At 48.5% G+C, this 18883-nt stretch overlaps 1 protein-coding gene across 8 annotated transcripts in view; it reads right to left on the bottom strand.

The window, feature by feature from the left end:
* PKNOX2 (PBX/knotted 1 homeobox 2) overlaps positions 1 to 18883 on the bottom strand; it is a 240538-nt gene that overhangs the window by 5249 nt on the left and 216406 nt on the right. For all 8 annotated transcript variants that reach the window (XM_036220199.1, XM_016122625.2, XM_036220198.1 and 5 more), the window contains 3 exons: positions 14914 to 15043; positions 14405 to 14502; positions 13473 to 13592 (listed from right to left, as the gene is read on the bottom strand). In XM_036220199.1, the coding sequence (XP_036076092.1) occupies positions 13473 to 13592; positions 14405 to 14502; positions 14914 to 15043 (348 nt within the window). The remainder of the gene's footprint in view (positions 1 to 13472; positions 13593 to 14404; positions 14503 to 14913; positions 15044 to 18883) is intronic.

Here is an 18883-nt window from a genome sequence, read left to right as displayed (position 1 = left end):
GAACAGGTCACATTAAAGAATGGGAAAGTTGTGGGGCAGCAGTGGGAAGGGGGTCCTCCTGGTTCCCCCAGGTGGTGAATACTGGTCTTTGCGTCTTTCCCAGGCTTCCACACAGCACCTGGTACCCAGGAGACACTCAGTAGAGGTGTGATGAGTGTCTGAATAGGCTAAAGTCTAGCCCTGGAAGCCAGAGGAGATTTGGGGACTCCTAGGGCAGAGGGCTAAGCTGTCCAGCATCCTCAGGCCAGGATTATTCCTTAAGACTGAGGCGGTGTTAAAGTGGTGCTTGAGATTTCTAAAGTCCCAAAGGCTGGGACTCAACTTCTGGCTCTATCTTGACTAGCTGTGAGATCTCAGGCATCATAAAGTCATCTAATGATTAAATGAAATTATACTTGTAAAATGCTCAGTAAGAGGTGGCTGTCCATGTTATTATTATTGGGTGATGTCAGCAAGGTGCCTAAAGCTCTCTAAGGAATGAGTCTGAGATCAACAGCCTTGGGAGCACCCTCATCATCAGTGACACAGGAAGCAGCCTGTGCCGACGGCCCCGGCAACCCCGACTGAAGTCCTCAGGATCACATGTTGTTTAATTCACACCTCTGATCCTGACCACCAGGCCAGGGCAGCAGGACTTGTGATTCATGCAACATTAAGATTCTAACAAGAAGGAAAGCACATCAGTGTCATAGGGCCAATTTCATCCTGATTAGGAGAGAACAGGGGAGGCTGGGAGGAGAGTTCGCAGGCCCCGAAGGGCAGAGGAGCGGAGGAGCAGGGGCTCTGTGCATCCTGACATTTTCTGGGGAAGAAGTGGTCCCCACACCCTGCTACCTGCTCCATGGAGTTCCCCTCCCCCTCCCTAAGAAGCCAAGCTGCCTTCCTGTCCATGGCCAGCAGGTCTGAGAAAAAGCAAAAATATGGCAACTTTTGTACTAGGCCCTTTTGTACTTTCATGCCTTTACACACGCTGTTTCCTTCACTGAAATGCTCTTTCCTCCACTTTTCCAGTGTATGTGTTTCCAAGTGAAGACCAGTCACAGATCAAGTCTTCCATGAGACTTTTCCCAAGCTCCTATGGCAATGTTTAGTCACTGCTGCACTTAAATAATTGCGTTTAGCTCACTCTCTGATAGTATGTATTTCCCCACCATCCTGGAAGTTGCTCTCAGGCAGGAAACTAGTCTTATTAGACATTGTATCTCCAGTGTCCAGACCAGTAACAGGCAGAGTAGATGTTCAGTGTTCGTTGTTAGAACAGATCAGTGAACTAACACAAGGAAGGGATAGCCGATTTGTTTCCTGAGCACACAAGGCTGGCCTTGCCAACCGTGCCCGTTCAGCATCCCAGAAGTGCTGGGAGGTCGCTGTGACCTGGGTGCCCTTTAGTGAAAGGTACCCGGTTGCAAGAGCTCACAGCGGAGAGGGCAAGGCTAGAGGACAAGGGAGGAAACCTCTATTAAAGAGCAGTGTGTAAGAGAAGAGTGAGGCTGACTGGTCAGGGAGGACTCCCCTTGGACACAGGCTTTCCGTGGACTTTGAAGAATGGCTGATCCATCCCAGCGAAGGAAGGTGATGGGCCTTTTGGGGCAGGACCCCTGCAGGAGCACTTATGTTTAAGCCAGTCAGATGCAAATCTCTGCCACTATAAAGATCTCCAGAAAAGGAAACCTTTCCGCCTCCCATGGAAGGATTGTGTTTGCTATCTCTAAGGAGGCTCCTGGTGCAGGCCCCCATGCTGAGTAGATGTCATAAATCCATAGGTCAGGGTGCTCCCATTTAATGGAGAGAGAAAGGGGAGTGTCACCAAAGCTCACTGCTGGTTCTCTATAGGTAAGGATATTAACCCCTTACCCTCCCGGAGTGTGGGTCTTACCACCCATCCCTCCCGGAAGCAGAACCTCAGGAGGCACGTGGTAGAGGCTCTGGGATGAGAAGCAGCAGTTGGCCCAGCTTGGGGGACAGGTGTGTCAGCCAGAACATTCCTGGCACCACATCTGAGTGCTCATGGGAGCAGTCCAGCTTGTACACGCCTTAGACCAGATGATTCTTGAGGACAGAATCAAAATAGTCCTGGCCCCTGGACAGACCTCGATTTGGTCAGTGCTACTTTTAGCACAATTGAAACGGCTCAGGGCCAGGGACAGGATGAGGAATCAAATGAGACCATGGGAAACCATCGAGCCATGGTAGCTGCTCTCTGATGACTACCTGGACGAACTCCCCTGGAGCCGGGAGGGAAGGGCACAGGCAGCAGCTCTCTGGAAGCAGACAATTCTTCCCTGAATAGGAGGGACAGACGGGCCAGAAAGTCAGATCCCTCGCAGGGCCTGCGCGGAGCCTCATGTGACTCGGCGTGCTGCCAGGTGGCTAAGAGGATGGCCTCTGGAGAGGGCAAGCCCTGCGCTCACCACTGAGCAGCTGTGTGACCTTGGCACTCTGTTGTTTTATGTCTTCCATTCTTAGTTTCCTCGGCTTAAACTGGAAATAACAAGAGCACCTACCTCTGGGACTTGGTAGACAATTTAATGAGATAATGCAGGAAAGCATAGATGTTCCACTGGCTCACTCTGTACTCTGTTGTGATGTCTCCCAGAGAAAGATATTGTAGGATTTACATAGAGTAGGTGCCATCAGGAAACTCCTCAGAACTCTAACCTAAACTGTTTCCCACCTCTCTCTGACACCTCCCCTTAGGGCCCCATAGCTTCCATCTTGGCTGGGCTCTATTGAAGCTGGAGGCATCTTTTACTTTGAAGAACGGGTTCTGCTCGGGTCCCGGGTCTGAAGAAACTTGGCCAGTGCTGGTTCATAGGCTCCTGGCCTTTTCTTTTTACTGAAAGCTCACCCTGAGATTGTCCTTCCACCCCCTAGCCCATGCTGATAAGCATGAGGCTGGCTAGGCCACTGAGGGACACAAAAAATGGGAAGAAACAGCCTGCCGGTGTGTCGGCCCCGTGCCACCGGTGGAGCAGAACTGGGAGCCAGCTAGCTTTCCCGTCCCACTTTTCTCCGTGACTAGGAGTGAACCACATTGCTCTTCCCCTCTGACTCCTGACCAACGGTGGGTGCGAGGCCTGCTGGGGGCCATGACTCTACTGGCTTGGCATTGCTCTGGGAGGGTCAGAGGCCAACCAGAAGGAGGCAATGGGATGGTGAGGGGCCCCGAAACCACCACGTTCCATCATCGGTGGCAGGGTGCACCCTGATTTCAAAGAGGCTAAAATGGAAAAACAAGACTTTTAGAATGGAGGGAACCACCATAAGACACCCAAGAAATTTCTCTTTCCTGTTGTACTTGCCCTTGCTCAGAGCTCCCTTTCTTCCATTTCCTCTCTTTGTTACTCCCCTCCCCCTTACAATTGTGTACACACAGAAAAGCACCAAGAACTAAAACGTACAGCTTCGTGTATTATCACGAACACTCACGTGACCATCACCCAGGTCAAAAAACAGGACATTGTCAGCACCCAGAGGCGCCCCCTTCCGCCTCCTCTCAAACACTCCCCCAAAGATAACCTGCTTTCTAATGATAATTACTTTCTTGATTTTCTTTATTGTTTTACATCTATATTAAATCCTTAAACATTATGGTTTAGTTTTGCCTGGGTTTTGGACTCTGTGTAAATGGAATCGTATAGCATGTAGTATTTCACTCCACAGTATGGTTGAGAGATTCATCTATAGTTCTGTGTTACTGGAGCTGTTCATTTTTATTGCTGTATAGTTTTCCCTTGTAAAAATCTCCTGCCTTCCCCTTCTTCATCCTCCTGCAATTGCAAAGCTACTCTCCCTCCCTCTGCTTTCTATTTCAATTCATCCTTCACACTGCAGCAAGACTGGTCCTTCTTAACCTGTCCCCGACTCCTTAAGCCCATCAAGATGTCCCTCCTATGAGCTCCGACTACTCACCCTACCCAGGATTCCACATACGACAGGGTGATTTGTTTAGTTGTCTGCCACCCCAACCGGAAAGGCTGCCAATTTTTGAGAAAAAGGATCACACTTTCCTTTTCACCCCCAGGGAGGAAAATGCCCGGCATAGGAAAATGTTCAAAATGTTTTTGTTGAATGAATGATCATAAGGACCTGAGGGGTCATTGGTACTTGTCATCATTCCCTCGTGTATCTGTGGGTGTGGAGATGGGCGGCAGAGGGTTGGAGGAGCATCAGGGATTCAGGCTCCCTTGGAGTCAGATCACCTGCCTTAGTGACAGTGCTATTCCTGCATGGACTGTTTTACGTGTACTTGAGGGGGAGGGAGAAAGGACAGATACTTAGGGGTCCATTGGGCATACTGCTCAGCTTTCTGGAGGAGTCTTGGAGGCGGCAGTGAGAAGTAGGTGAGAACATGGACTCTAGGGCCAAACTTCTGGCTTTGGATCCTGGTCTCTCACCAGCTTGAGACCTTGCACTCATCACTCAGTGTCCTTGGAATGAATTCCACCTACCTCCAGGCTGTAATAAGGATTAAATGAGCTAATATTCGGAAGGTGCTTAGAACGGTGCCTGGCGTACTTTACGAGTGTAAATAAATAAATAAATAAATAACAAAGAAAATAAATGTGCCACTTGGCGCATGTGACTCCATTTCTGTAAAAGCCACACGTTGTTTTCCTGACGTATGGTAGGAGCCCCCGGAGCCCCTTCCATGCATGTTAAATGCTAAATATGCTCCTTTCTGCAAGTGGGCTTCATTTCTTAGACGCCGAGACTGCTTCAGCCCTTGTGCACATATGATTGGGATGTTTTCTCCTCACCTGGGTCTCGGGCTTCTTGGGGGATCCTTTGAGGTTGGAAATCTCTCCTGGCCATTTTTTGGATGTAATCTGTGAGGTTCAGGCTCCCGTGGAATGTTTTGGGGCTCAGTGCAAGCCCGGGGTCTCCTATACCTCTCCCTTCTCTACTTAGCTCTCTGTCCAACCCCGTGGTAACTGGCCTATTGTCAACCAGGCCTGGTCTTAGATGGAGACCCCTGATTTTGCCTCGTTCCCTGGGACTCACTGCTTCAGAAGCGGCCAGTGTGGCGCACACACCCTGGTACTGCAGCTGCCCCAGGCCACACCTCTGACACTCTCCGTCCTTCCTGGGGAGTCAAAGGGAAGCTTCCAGGGTCTGTTCTCCCTACCTCCCTACAGCGAAGGGTGGGCGGGAGTAAACATGCTCATGTAACAGGCAGGAATCTGAGACTGAGCGCTTCTCTGGCACAGAAAGATGAATGCAGCCGGGAACACAGCTTGCCTGACTTCCAGCTTCCAGGTGTCCCTTCCATCAAAGCTCAACAGATACAGATGCCTGAGCCACATGGGAGAGAGAATAGTCACAGCCCGTGCTGAGGGGCCACACAGTCCCCCAAGCTGCAAAGGTGAGAGTAAGGGGACAAGAGGATGTCGTGCTCACAACTGGCAGGTGGGGTCAGTCTCTCTGGTCAGAAGGAATCACTGGCTAGGCAGGGGCATTCATGATCTGTCTGGAGTAATTCTCATCCAGATGACTCCATCTTCTGTTCTTCCCTGCCAGTCCTAAATGCTAGTCACCCTCCCAGGCCTGGTTCATATCCCAGCTCTCCCACCAAGCCCTGTTGGCTAACATCTCCATATTGCAGAGAGCCTGAGAGGCCCCCGAAGCCAGACTCTCCCCAAAGCAAGAGTCTTACACACCAGAACATTCAGTAATGCCCCCCGAATAAGTTACAGGTATGCAGAGATAGTGCCATCCTCAGTCCCAGGGGTGGCTTGGTGGGGCCAGGGGCCTCCAGAGTGTCTAGCTGAGCCCCAGCTGCAAGCAGGCTCATTGGTTTACTCTCATATGCTATGGGTGCCATCCCCCAAAATGTGGGGAATCCTGCCACTGTCAGTCAGTGTGGCGGCCCTTTGCTCTGAAAGTTTGAAAGGTTGAACTCAAGTCTGCCTCCCTAACTCATCAGCCTTAGAGCATAGACATCATAACAGATCTCTGCAGCGCTGCCTCTCGCCTCATGAAAAATGTCGCTACCACTTACTGGATGCCTATAGTTTGGGGCTAACTTTGAATACTACGGTATTCACGGAGTACTCCGTGAAAGTACTAGACGTGCATTCTCATTGAACTCTTCAGGCACCTATGAAGCAGCAGCCATTATTCCCATTTTACACATGAGAAAACTGAGCCCAGAGGGGTTAAAAAAAACTGGCCCCAGGTTTTACAGTAGTGAGTGGCAGAGCAGGATTTGTGCCCTCATATCTTTAGCCATATCCACTCTGTCTCTGCACTAGAGCATCTGTCAGGCACTGGGCTTTTTAACATGTTATTGATCATCTTCCCCACAGGTAGGTACTATTATTTCCACTTTACAAAGAGGAAATTAACATCGAAGAAGTTAATTGACCCATTCAAGGTCATATAGCAAGTAAAAAACAGAGGTGGGTTCAATATCAGGTCTGTTTGCCTCCTAAGCCCAATACTACACACTGCCCTCCACCCGCAAACCTCTTCTACAGACCAAACATTCCCTGTGCCTTAACCCTTCATCATATGACATGTTGCCTGTTAGAGTCATTTGAGCAGACATTTCCCTATCCTGGCTGTCCTTCTCTGGGCACAACTTGTCAAAGGATCTTTTGAAATCTGATGCTTGGTCCTGGACACTCTTATTCTAGATATTTCTGACCAGCACAGATGGTCAGACTCCCCTCACTTCTATCGATTCCTCCATTCTTGACCCCTCGAGTATGTGTGTTTGCATAACAGCACCTGATCACATCATGGGTTGACCACTCATGGTTTGTGTGCATAACTTATTTATCCCCCCAATGAAGTTATCAGCCCTTTGAGTGCTGACATCACGGCCCATACCTGGAACTTAGATGTTAGTGGATAGACATGTTATTTGGAACTTAGATCACAGTTTCCCATATAATCAAGTTATTTTAAAAACAAGAGTTTTCCAGGCTAGCACCAAGGGCCAATTTAGTTAGAAGATCAGTGTTCTGGTGGAGAGGAGGAATCCACAAGATTCAGGAAGGATGAGCAATAGATCTTCTTCTACTTTTAGGAGACAGAACTAGAGCTGGGTAAACTCTAAGATGGGTGAGCATGGCCTTTGTCAGATTTTCCCTTTTTATGGCCCCATTGACACTCCCAGCATCTCTTCTCACAGGGCCCTTGTGTTATCCTAGAATCAGCATTCTGAACCTGAGGCCTCTGGCCTCTAGGACCTCAGGGTCAAATGCCTTGAAACTACATTCGTGATGATGTAGATAAAGTTTTCATCAGATTCTCAGAAGAGTCAAGGGCCTAGCAGAGGTTCAGAATAATTGCTAGAGACTCTTCCTCTGGCATCTCATTCTGGCTTGCCTTCTCAAAATGCTGTGATAAAAAAAGTTCTAATCTTCATCTCCCACCACTAACAAGCATTGGCACTCTGCCCATAAAGCTGATCTTAGCTGAGTGGTAGTAGAAAAGCAAGCTTTGGACCGATTCCTACCAAGCTGTGAATCAGCGATGGCCTCACGGACTCTCCTGAGCATCTGTGTTTGATAGGGGTTGGATAATTTTAAGTGGCTCTCTGATGAGTGGGATTTTAGGTAGTGTGACGAAGTTAAGGGAAAAAGTAGCAGACAAGACATTCTGGAACAAGAATGGTTCAGTCTCTCTAAGCCATTTTCTTGCTTTTTGAGGTTTTCTTACTTTTTCCTCCACAAATTCCCTAACAGGGTTAAGATTTCTCTCAGCATTTTCCAAGGCAGGGCAGATGACAGGGACTCCTAGAATGGAGGCATGTGCAGCAGTGGCTGTGTCTGTATCCAGACAAAGTGCTTTTACACCATCATCTTATTCTATCCTCACAACGATGCTCTGAGCTGGAGATTGTGATCTCCATTTTACAGCAGAAGAAACTGAGGCCTGATATGATGTCAAGCAACTTGTCCCAGGTCCCCTGGCTAGGTAGAGGGGGCAGCGAAATTCAAATCCAGATCCTGCCTCCAGGTACCACGTCCTTTCTATAGACTGTACTCTTTCTCTTTGTAAGAGACCTCACCTTCCTAAGTCAGCTGTACAGATGAAGAGATGGATAATTCCTTTAGGGCTTCATACAATGCGAGGCACAGGGAAGGAGTCAAGGCATGCAAAGATTGTTGAGTGACTGAAGGCAACACTGAGCAGAATACAACTGTGGCCCTAGCTGGATACTGACTAGGCTTTTGAATGTGATGGACGGAGAAGGGAGAGGAAAGGAAGAGACGGTAAGGCAGTCTCACTGTATTTCAAAACTAGGGCTGGAAATATAAAATCCTAAACCTCTTCTAGGATGAAGCTCTGTGCCTAAGCTGAAAGCCGGGATCCCCTTTGCTTTACCTACATATGCTGTGGTTTCTTGGGTCAATGTGGAAGCAGTACAGCTTAGTGGGTAGGAAAGTAGAACCGCAAGTCACCTAGACCTGGGTTCAAATCCTGTGGGGCCTTGGGGCACGTGTTACCTTCTTTAAATCTAGCTTTATTATTAGTTAAGTGTGGATACTAGTAGTGCCCGCCTCCTACGGGGGCCAGATAGATCATAAGATGATGCATAAAGATGCTAGCATGCATGCATCCAGCACACTGCAATGGTTAATGAAAGGGTAGCTCCTCTGATGGGTGAGGGGCTTGCTGGGGCGTGGTTTCCTCTGCAGGATTCCCCACCCGCCTCACACAGAATATCCTGTAAAGCTGCTCATGTGCTTCGGTGGCTGCAGCCCAGAGAACTGTCATATTTTGGTTGGAAATGAACAGAATCACCCAGCAGGGCTGGGCAAGCCTGGGATCTAGAGTGAAGGGATGGAGCAGAAGCTGGGGAGGAAGTGCAGCCCTCCTCCTTCCCCTCCATGGAGAGGACCCTCTGCCAGCATTTCTTGCCCAGTCTGGGTTTGTTATAGAACCATTGTTTCCAGCAGGAGTTTATCCTCTTTCAGCCAAAATGCAACAGCAAGAAAGTATCACTGGGTTCTTCAGGGACACAGAAGCAAGCAGCTAATGGATGAAACCATCCACTCTCTCTGCAGACTAACAGCAAAAAGACTCTGGGTTTAGTCTCCATCCCAAGAGCATTCTATCATCTGAATACACTTCTGTAGCTGCCATTGCCACAGAACACTGGCAATGACAAGTAGCATCGGACACAGGACAAAAGGAATCACAGAATACTGACTTCTGCCAGAGGGAAAGAAGACAACAGGAAAAACCGGTATTTACTATACAAGTTCTAATAACCAGTCTCTGTTAACCAAGTTTGCAGATTATACAGTGCTCTCCATTTCTCCTGTAAACCATCAGAACTGCTGTCCACGTCGTCCTGAATGCTTGAGATGAATAGGCTACTTTGCAGGATGTTTAGTAGTCCATTTATCTGCTTATCAGGAAGTCAGCAGTGTTTGTACCAAACTGGTTTATGCCAGTTATATGTGCTATTGTAATTATGTAATTTAATAAACTATTCTTCAAACTAATAAAATAGGAGGGCAAAAAGAAAGAGTTATTGCTTCTAAAAAAAAAAAAACTAAGTGGAATGCTTTGGAAAGACTTGAGACTCAATTTGCTTAAAAATGTCTTACAGTTAGAAGCAGTGAGACAAATGTTAAGAGACTTGAATACACAATAAAAATCTAGAAATATTCTGCAGCCAGATTACTTCCCAAATGTCAAAATTCCTGTTCCATTTTAAATAAAGATGGAACTTATAGATGTGATATCGTAAGAGAGGTTTGTGCAAGAAAAATGACAGATTTTAATCAGGAAAAGATCTTGACCAAATATCAAGAGATTAATGAAAAAATATATGTATATATTTTAAATTAAAGTAAAATATGTCTTTTTAATAGTTGTTCCTTTCTTTAACCAGCTTTTCCAATTAACCAATCAACAAATTTGTTGTCCTCACTGCACCAGATATGAGACCACCTACTATATATATTGAGATCTGCCCTTTTTCATACCTTTTCTACCTTCCTTTCCTAAAACTAAACAGCTACTCTCTGCCCAACGCAATGTCACAAGAGAGTTGTATTTCCTCAGAACTACAGTCTCAAGGTTGTTTTTCGAAACAACAGTGAATCAAGATAGACTTAGAGTGATCAACTGTGTTTGGGAAAAGCTTCAACCATACCCCCTCTTGCAAATTTACAATGTCCACTAGTACCCTAAGAATAAAGAAATAAGCTAATCTGAATAACTGCATTTCCCCCAGACTTATTCACCATGGAACCCTTTCTTGGGAGCGACACTATCATGCCCTGTACAAATGCATACTTTGGGAATCAGTGCTTTAGGGCCCACAGAAGAGGCAAAATGTATGCTCCCCATTCTTGAGCAATTGATAACTGAGTCAGAGACATAAGATGTGTAGCTTTGACACACATATCCACACAGAACAGGAAAGTAACAGTATTAGTCGTTATGTTCTTAGGTTCAAATGATGATAAAATCAGCAGGAGTTACAGATAAGAACACCAGATTTCCTTGTCCCTAGAGTCTGGACTTCTCCTCATCCTCTTCCTCCCCCTCCTCCAAAAGTTCTGAGTTCTGACTTTAAAGGCCCAGGGGTCACTCCCTTGTCTTCTTTCAATGGCTTCTGCGGGGAGGTATTAATTACGGGAGAACTTTGCCAATGTTAAGTGCTTTATTAATAGCACCTGCACTGAGCACACTCTGAGCTGGAGGGGGGTCAGGGGGTGGTAGGGTACCCACAGAAAGTCTTACTCTTGCTTTTCGATAAGTCCTCCCCATTGTCCCAGGTCCTTTCAGTGGAGCCGATGTAGGTCCTTTCTTCCCTTTTGCTTTGTGCTCAGTTACTACTCCTCTCTCTTCTCCACTGACCTTCCTCTGTCATCCCAAGTCCAGCTGGAAGTGACCATGGATTAGAAAGAAAAGACCCTGAGCTACAGAGAGGGCTCAGCAGGAAAGGGCAAGAGGGCAGGACGTGAACTGAGGCCCAGGGTCAGAGCAGGGGCGCAGCCAGGAGGGACCAATGGAAGATTATTCAGTCTCAGGCCAGTGAGCTTCGAAGGAGGAGTGGATGGTAGCTGAGGTGGAGCCCACAGTGAGTGATGGGAGCTGGTGAGGGCTGCTGGCCTGGATGCCGGACTCTGGGCAGGGGAATTGTTTTACAGTCTCTTCTCCCTCCTATGCCTGCCTTTCTCCCCCTCAAAACATGACTAACAAACAGAGACTCATGGACAGGACAATAGACCAGTGGTCACCAGAGGGTGAGGGGTAGGGGGCAGGTAGGTGGGATAAAAGGGGTCAAATATGTGGTGACAGAAAAAAATCTAACTACGGGCGGTGAACACACAATGCAAAATGTATATGCCTTACTATTGAACTGTACACTTGAAACTTACTGGATTTCATTAACCAGTGTCGTCATCATCATCATCATCATCATCATCATCATCATCATCATAAAAAAGACTGATGTGTTCGCATCAGTCTTCAAAAATTCATGGGAGTGGGAGATGAGGAAAAAGGAAAGGGGAAACTAACGTGCATTAAGCACCTCAGTATGCCATGGTCTTAACAATCATTTCACTGCTTCATCATAATTGTCACAAGAGGCAAATGTGTCCAGGTGACAGAATAAGAGGTAAAGCCTAGGTCTGAGCCCAGGTTTGGTGCCTCAAAAGCCCATGAGCCTTCCGTAACACCCTTGGCCTTCCTGTCATACCTCCCACACTACAGCGCTGAAGGCAGCTCCAGACCCATGGAACGGGGAGGCTGCCCCCATCTTGGGTGCGACAGGCCAGTGCACAGAGAGGATCCTTCCCCAGGGGCCCCTCTCCCCATGGGCGACGCTAGAAGCTGTAGCATGGATACCAGGCTCCCAGGGCCACAGACCCCATCGGAGCCCTTCAGCTCTCTGGCAGTGTGGAAACCAAAGCAGCCAAGAGACCTGGGCATCCCTACCATGAGCTCTAGCTCTGAAGTCAGGGATGCTTCTGAGACCTGAGGCTGGACCTCCCTGGCTTTATCATTAGCCTCTGAGAGTTGCTCCAACCTCCTCTCCCCACTCTAACCCTCAGCCTTCCAGCTCCCTTCTCTCCAAACTAGGTTACTGTTTGTTCCCTAAGGGTATTTTCAATATGCACTCCCTCAGCAAAGCACTGGGCAGCCTCAAGTCCTTAGAGTTGGGGTAGGGATACATGTGAGAGATGCAGCGTTCTGGCCCTACATCAATCACCGCAGAGCGGTTCTTCCCTTCCACTGGGTGCACAGCAGTTCGGGGGCACGGTCTCTAAGACCCTGAACCTGAGAACCACCGCCTAGGCCTAGGCTCCGTGGCTTCTGGAGGCACTCCAATTTCGAATGAAGGGCTACTGACTAGCAATTGGTTGATTAATTCTCATGATCCATCTCATTGAGAAAAAGTCCCCTTACTCCTAGTTCTCCCCACATGTCACAGGTCCCAAGCTTGGCGTTTCTCTTGTATCTGTCTATTTATGTCCCACCAGGCCAAGAGATTGCAGGCTGCTGGGAGCCTGCCTGTGCTCACAGAATCTACCTCACTACTTGAGAGAGACAGAGACAGAGAGAGAGAGAGAGAGAGAGAGAGAGAGAGAGAGAGAGAGAGAGAGAGACTCACACACACACAATCAGCCCAGATACAGTCACTGGCCTTGATTTACTGCTATGGCTCTTGGATGGCTCTAAGGGACTATAGTTTTGAAATCACTCCTGACATTCAGCCAATGTCCTGTTTGCTGCAGCTAACCCTGCACACAAACACATAGCTCCCATCTTGTTGGTGCACATAGCAGGCACTTTATAAACATCACATTTAAACCGAGGGCTTTGTCACCACTTCACGAAAGTAGTCACAGAGGCTTGTGAAAGCATTTGCTCTGTGTCACAGAGCTGAGCTGGTTACAAGAGGAAGCCGGGATTTTAGCCTGGCTGCTCCTCCAGGGTCCAAGGTCTCAGCCACGGCTCTCCCTCACTGCGCCTCATCTGATGCTCTGAGAAGGGAGAAAGAGACACACAGCCTCTGCTTCCCCAGCAATGAAGACTCTGGGAAACAGAAGAGTCCTGGCTGAGAATGAATGCTTTCTACTACAGGAGAAGAGCAGGAGTGAGCATGGACGCTTGCAGGAAGAGGGTTCTGGGCCAGGAAGCCCTTATTCCCAAGGAACTCTGTTCACAGAACAATTCCATACACTTCCCCTGTACTTAACTGTCTTCAGAATTTGTCTGCCCCACTCTTTCTTTGATGTCAACCTTTTTATTTTTATTTATTTATTTTTTTTGAGGCGGCAGCAAGCACTAGAGAAAGTCTCCCAGCTTTAGGTTCCACTTAGGCCTCCCTTCCAACCTGGCCTCTGGAAGATAATATCCCTATCAGAGAGCCTCTCTTTGAGGGCATGCCTCCTGTAAACCTAGGGATGACATTGGAGTCTGGCACTGAATGGGTTATGATTACATGGCACACCGCACCTCCACAGCCCAGTACATACACACACACTCACCATGAGATGCTGGAAGAGCCAAGAACGCATGATATTGGTGGCGTGCTTAGGCAAGACTCCTCGTTTGTTCTTGGATTTCTTATCCTCATTGTCCAGGAGGGAGGTGAGGTCAAGATTAACCTTCAGGGAGCATGAAGAAAAAGTCAGCATCAGCAGGCTGGTGGGCCAGCAACTAGGGACCTGTTGCCATAGTGACGACAGGCTCTCTCTGCCAACCCCCTTCCCAACTCATTCTAGGGCCCTGGGAGGTCACCTTTCCCATCACCTGACACCAGCCCCTCAGAGAATGGAGAAGGGAAAAGAAGAGAAAGGAGAAAGGGGAGGAGGGAGGGAAATGAGAGAGGAGATAGAGGAAGCAGAGCCATGCAGGGGGTATAAGAAATGTGAGTTTGCCATAAACCATCCAATAGTTAGTATTTCTGGGGGACTTTATAGTTTGCAAAGTGCCTTCCTGTCTATTACCATGGCGAGTCCTCACAGCAGCCCTATAGGTTGGTAGGGCTGTGTGCAGCTAGTTGATGTTAATCCCCCTTTGGTGGATAAGAACTCTAAGGCTCAGAGAGATTAGGTGGTCTATCCACAATCACAGAGTTAATGTTAGCTCTCAGGCCTCTGACTTCACGTTCTCTCACTGTCTCTCGGCCCTGCTGTGCATGTGTTCTGCCCCACTGAGCTACAGAGTGGCTCTGAACGGAGACGGGGAACAGAAAGTGCAGTAGCCTTTGATGTAACCCTGGAGACAGCAAAATTCCAGGAGTTGATAGAACCTTTCCAACACCCGGTTTCTTATCTGTAAAGCGGAGTGATGTTATCTCTTAGAATAATAATTAGGAGTAAATGAGTTGTGTAAAGTGCCTAGCAGATGGTAAGTGATCACAGTTGCCCTCCCCCCACACCCATGCATATGTGCACACACCTGCACACACACTCACCTGTGTGTTCTGGATCTGGATGGCTCCCTGGGGGATTGCTTGGGTGACCACCTGACCCTGGGAGGTTACCATGGTAACTGGCTGGTATAAGGCTCCACCTGAGGAGACAACCAGTTTTTGCGTCTCCTGCCATCGGGTTGGGTGGGAGTGAGGGCACTCACCTGTAAACACCCTCCGCTCTGGAGATGTTCAGCCCCCGTGGGCAGGGATGGGATGGGGGTTGGGGTCTAGAGCCTTTGGTGGCACATGTTGGGGGAAGGGACAATAGCCTTGCTTGGTCTCTGAGGGGCTCATGAGACTTTGACCCAAATTTGTTCTAAACCATCACAATCAGGTCCTGGTGCTAATTATCAGTGAACCTACAGGACACTTTAGTCAAGAGACTCAGAGGGGAGTCCCTCCCTCCCGTTTCCTAGGACACTTGTGCGGTGCTCTGCCCCCACCCCTGGACGCCCCTCGGGGCCACCCTTTCTCTTCCGAGGGCTGTCCCCACAATCGCCCGAACTGACCTGACACCACTTGTGAGTTGACTGTTGTCATGGCGATGTTGCTCTGCTGGAGCGCTGAGGCGGGGACCACGATTCCCTGGGGGTTATTGGAGACTCCAGACATGGAATTGGGGGAATTCTGTAGGAGGTCCTGGCAGTAAGGGAGAAGTGGTTTGGGCCAATGTCACTAAGAGCTCAGATGCTGCAGCCCCAATTCTCCCTCTCTCCTTCCCTCTTCCTGCCTTCCCTCCTCCTTTCTCCCTCCTTCCTCCTCCCTGCTCCTCCTCAGACCCAAATCCAAAAGAAAGGCAATTCTCATGGCCTCCTAGAAAGATTAAATAAGAAGGCTCAGTATTAAACCATCTAACCAACAGTAGTCATGCATTTAGCCATTCCATGCCCCTGCAAACCTGAAACTTCAATTTCCCCATGAACCAGTGGTCCCCATCTTGGCCTCACTTTGGAATTTCCACTATTGATGCCTGGGTTCTAACCCTAGAGATTCTAATTTAGTTGGTCAGGGGTGTAGCTGGGGTTTGGGGGTTCTGCAAGCTCCCAGCTGATTATAATGTGCAACCAGGGCTGAGAGCCAGGCTTTAGTTCTCAGCACTCAGTGATCCTTCACACACAGTCACTCCATATGCCCCGCCCCCCAGGGCCTCACTTCCGGTACCGAATTGTAGCACTTACTATGCCAAGCTCCACACACATAGCAGCCTCTAACATTCCTTCTTTGTATCTTCAGCACCTAGCTCATTGCCTGGCACCCAGTGGCTACTAAAACATTTGTTAAGTAATGATAAGGAATAGCATCTTCATAACTTATCTCCTAGTCTTCTAAGGGCATCTTACAAGCCTCAACCTTTGGCATATTTCATCAATTCCTTCCTCTTTCTCAGGCCCCGGACACAGACTCCCACTGCAAACAGAGTCCCTTTGCTCCATATTGTTAACCTGCCAGCCCCATTTTCCCAGTGGACCATCCTTGCAGTTAGTTTCTGGAGTAGGCAAATCAGCTGAAAAGCACCGTGCTCGCTTCATCACTGCTGTGTAAAAGCTGGGCAAGGAAGTGCTCATACTTGATGCTGAAGGACTGCAGTGGGCTGGGGGTGGGAATGACTTTTCAGTGATCTCTGCAAGAAGGGGAGGCCTCGTTGCTCTGTAGTTGGGCACTCAGGGAGCTTGTGAGAAAGGAAATGGTTGTAGGAGATGTTTATTTGGAGAAAGTGAGACGGGCAGCAAACGAGGTGTGATTAAAGGGGCTGTAGGAGACCTAGGAGATGGGCCTGAGTCTTCCACATTTCTGACCACAGTTTCTCATTTAAAAACAGGGATCGAACCAGATGTTCAATGGCCACTGGGCTGACATTCTCATGCTCAAAGCTTAGACTTGGGACTGACAGAAGCTTGGGCCGTCAGCCTCCAGGGAAGGTCTAGAGTGTGGAGTGGGGAAACGTGTGTTCGGAGAACACCCTGAGCTGACTGCCCACTTGCAGCAATAGACACAGGAAGAGTATCAAAGGCCCAGGGGACAGCCATGGTGATTCACCTCCTAGACCCTGGCACCCGAGAAACTGCGGAGCCTCTCAGGGTAGTGGTCAGCACTGATTTCTATATCTCACTGGTCAGCCAACTCAACTCCTCTCAGCATCTCCAGAGCTGCTGTTTTTACCCTCCCAGAACTGGCCCCAGAACTGGAGAAAAACTAAAGTCGTTGTCCCTCCTGCCCACCTGCCTGTACTGGACAGGACCTCTCCATCTGAGGCCTTGCTTCTATTCTTGGCTCACCTCTGCTGCTATGACCTTGGGGAAGGGGAGGGCAGCTCTTGGCCTGCCTTCTCCTTTCTGGGACCTTCCAGCCAGTGAGGGTTATTCTTTGAGCAGAACTCTTGGCCTTCTTGCTCATGCAATTCAAGTCTAACACTGAGTTTGACCTACCTGCAGAAGCCTAGAAACTGGGATGGCCCTTAAAAGCCCACATATTCCAACTTCCTGAGGTACAAATAAGGAGCTGAGGCTTAGAAAGCCAAGTGTCTTGTCCAAGGGCCCCAGGTGGTTAGCAGCAACAGGACACACATCCTTTCTTCATCCACAACTACTAAATACCCACCTTGTGCCAATAACTGGGCTGCAAGATGCTCCTTGAATCACAGGGATTCAATATATTGTTACTGAAGGCAAGGTGAACAGATAACTCAGACCCAGAGCTACAGAGGCAGCATGGGGACCAGTGCAAAGATGATGGATCTGGGAACCGGCAAGTCATGACACTTGCGTGGGCCTCAGTCTCCTCATTTATAGAATATATCTGTCCAGGGCTGACATCCAGGAACCCTGAAAGCCTGAGTTTTCACCTATGCATCTGCTTCAAGGTTGAGCTCCTTCTCATTCAACGTTCCAGCCAACTGTTCTCACAGGATGTGAACAGTACTGATATTATTTGAAACTGAAGCAAACTGGGAAGGTAAATTTAATAGAGGAGGGGGCCCCTCCATGGACTCACCCTAAAACTCATGGCAATGACTTTTCAGTGATCTCTTGTTTGGACTCAATCACACCATAGTGCTGCTCCTTATTAAGGCTATTGGGGGATTTCAAACATAAAAATTTGCTCCAGATTTTCTTTCCCCGAAAAAGTACCAAGCAAGTTTAGAAAAATACAGAGTCAATAAAATAAATACAAGAGGTATGCCTTGAGATTTAACCAACACGCATTTTACTAGCCAGAAGCAAAAGGGTGAGCCATCACCATCACTGGATACATTATCTGCTTATTCAAATTGGCTGGTTCTCAGCTTTGCAGTTTGTCTTGCTTCAACACCAGCTTACTTGGTTTGGGTAACTATGGGCAATGGATGCATTAGATCAGACCCTTCCCTTTTCCTACCCTCTAGGTCTCTACTGGGAGGCGCTGAGAGGCAGCCAAGTTCTATCAGCAAAGGAATGAAATAGAGAACTTCATGGGTAGAGACCCAGGGCAGGGCCAGGCTGTCCATGTCTTAGCTGGGCAGAAAAAGAAAGCCAAATCGTGGCATCCCTGATGTCTGGGGAAATGATATTCTCCTCCTTACATCTGTAAATAGTAGCTGATTCACAAACCCGCCTGTGCACTGGGGTGTTCTGAAAGACACAGATCCTCACGGTCATTGAATCAGACCCTCAGCAATCTGTATTTTTACAAACTTCCCTCAAATGGTCCCTCAAATCGGATGGGTAGGAAAGCTACCTATTTATCATATGCTTTGAATATTAGAGAGCATTCTTCCACCATGCTATTTCATTTTAGCTGCACCACTACTTGTCGGGTCAGCAGGAGGAAAATGACTCTATTTGCCTGAAGAGGAATCGAGGTCCAGAGAATGGAAGTGACCTTCTATAATCAGGAAGTTGTGCCTCGAACCCAGGTCTTCTGGCTCTCAGTGTAGCTCTATGCTCACATAGAGAGATGCGCTTTGGGGTCCTATAGCCAGGCTTCCACGTGAGCACAGTGACTGGCACATTTAGGCACCCAATAAATCATTCCCCTCTTCCTTTGGCTAAAGTTGCTCAGCTACGGAGTGGCACAGCCAAGACCGAAACCTGTCCTAGTTGTCCACTTGGATTCTTAGCACCAGAAGATTCATCTGGGGCTGCACACCTAGCCGTGGTTGCCGGTCCTTGCCAATGATGTTCCTGGGCCAAAGCCGAGCCCCAGAAGTCAAAGCTGTTGCCTCTGACCAGCCCTGTTACAGGACTTCGTAGCTATTTCAGGTTGAGCCTTTGTCTCTATGGAGACAACAGAACCTCGAATCTCTGGAAACAGTCTACATGTCTTTTCTGGGAGAGAGCTACTATGGCAGCTGCGGGGGCCCCTTAGGAGGAGGCGCTGGTGAAGCAAACAGTATTATTATCTTCTCCACAGCTTCCTCTTGGGGCTCATCAGACACCAGACCAGGTGGGTGCTGCCCTGTCTAGACCCAAACAGAGCTGCCTCCCAGGTTCCTTAGTGCTG

Source organism: Rousettus aegyptiacus, unplaced genomic scaffold (assembly GCF_014176215.1).
Source record: "Rousettus aegyptiacus isolate mRouAeg1 unplaced genomic scaffold, mRouAeg1.p scaffold_m13_p_5, whole genome shotgun sequence".
In the NCBI taxonomy this organism is placed as follows: Eukaryota; Metazoa; Chordata; class Mammalia; order Chiroptera; family Pteropodidae; genus Rousettus; species Rousettus aegyptiacus.
Note: the sequence above shows the minus strand (reverse complement) of the source record. Positions and strands in the feature narration are given on the sequence as shown.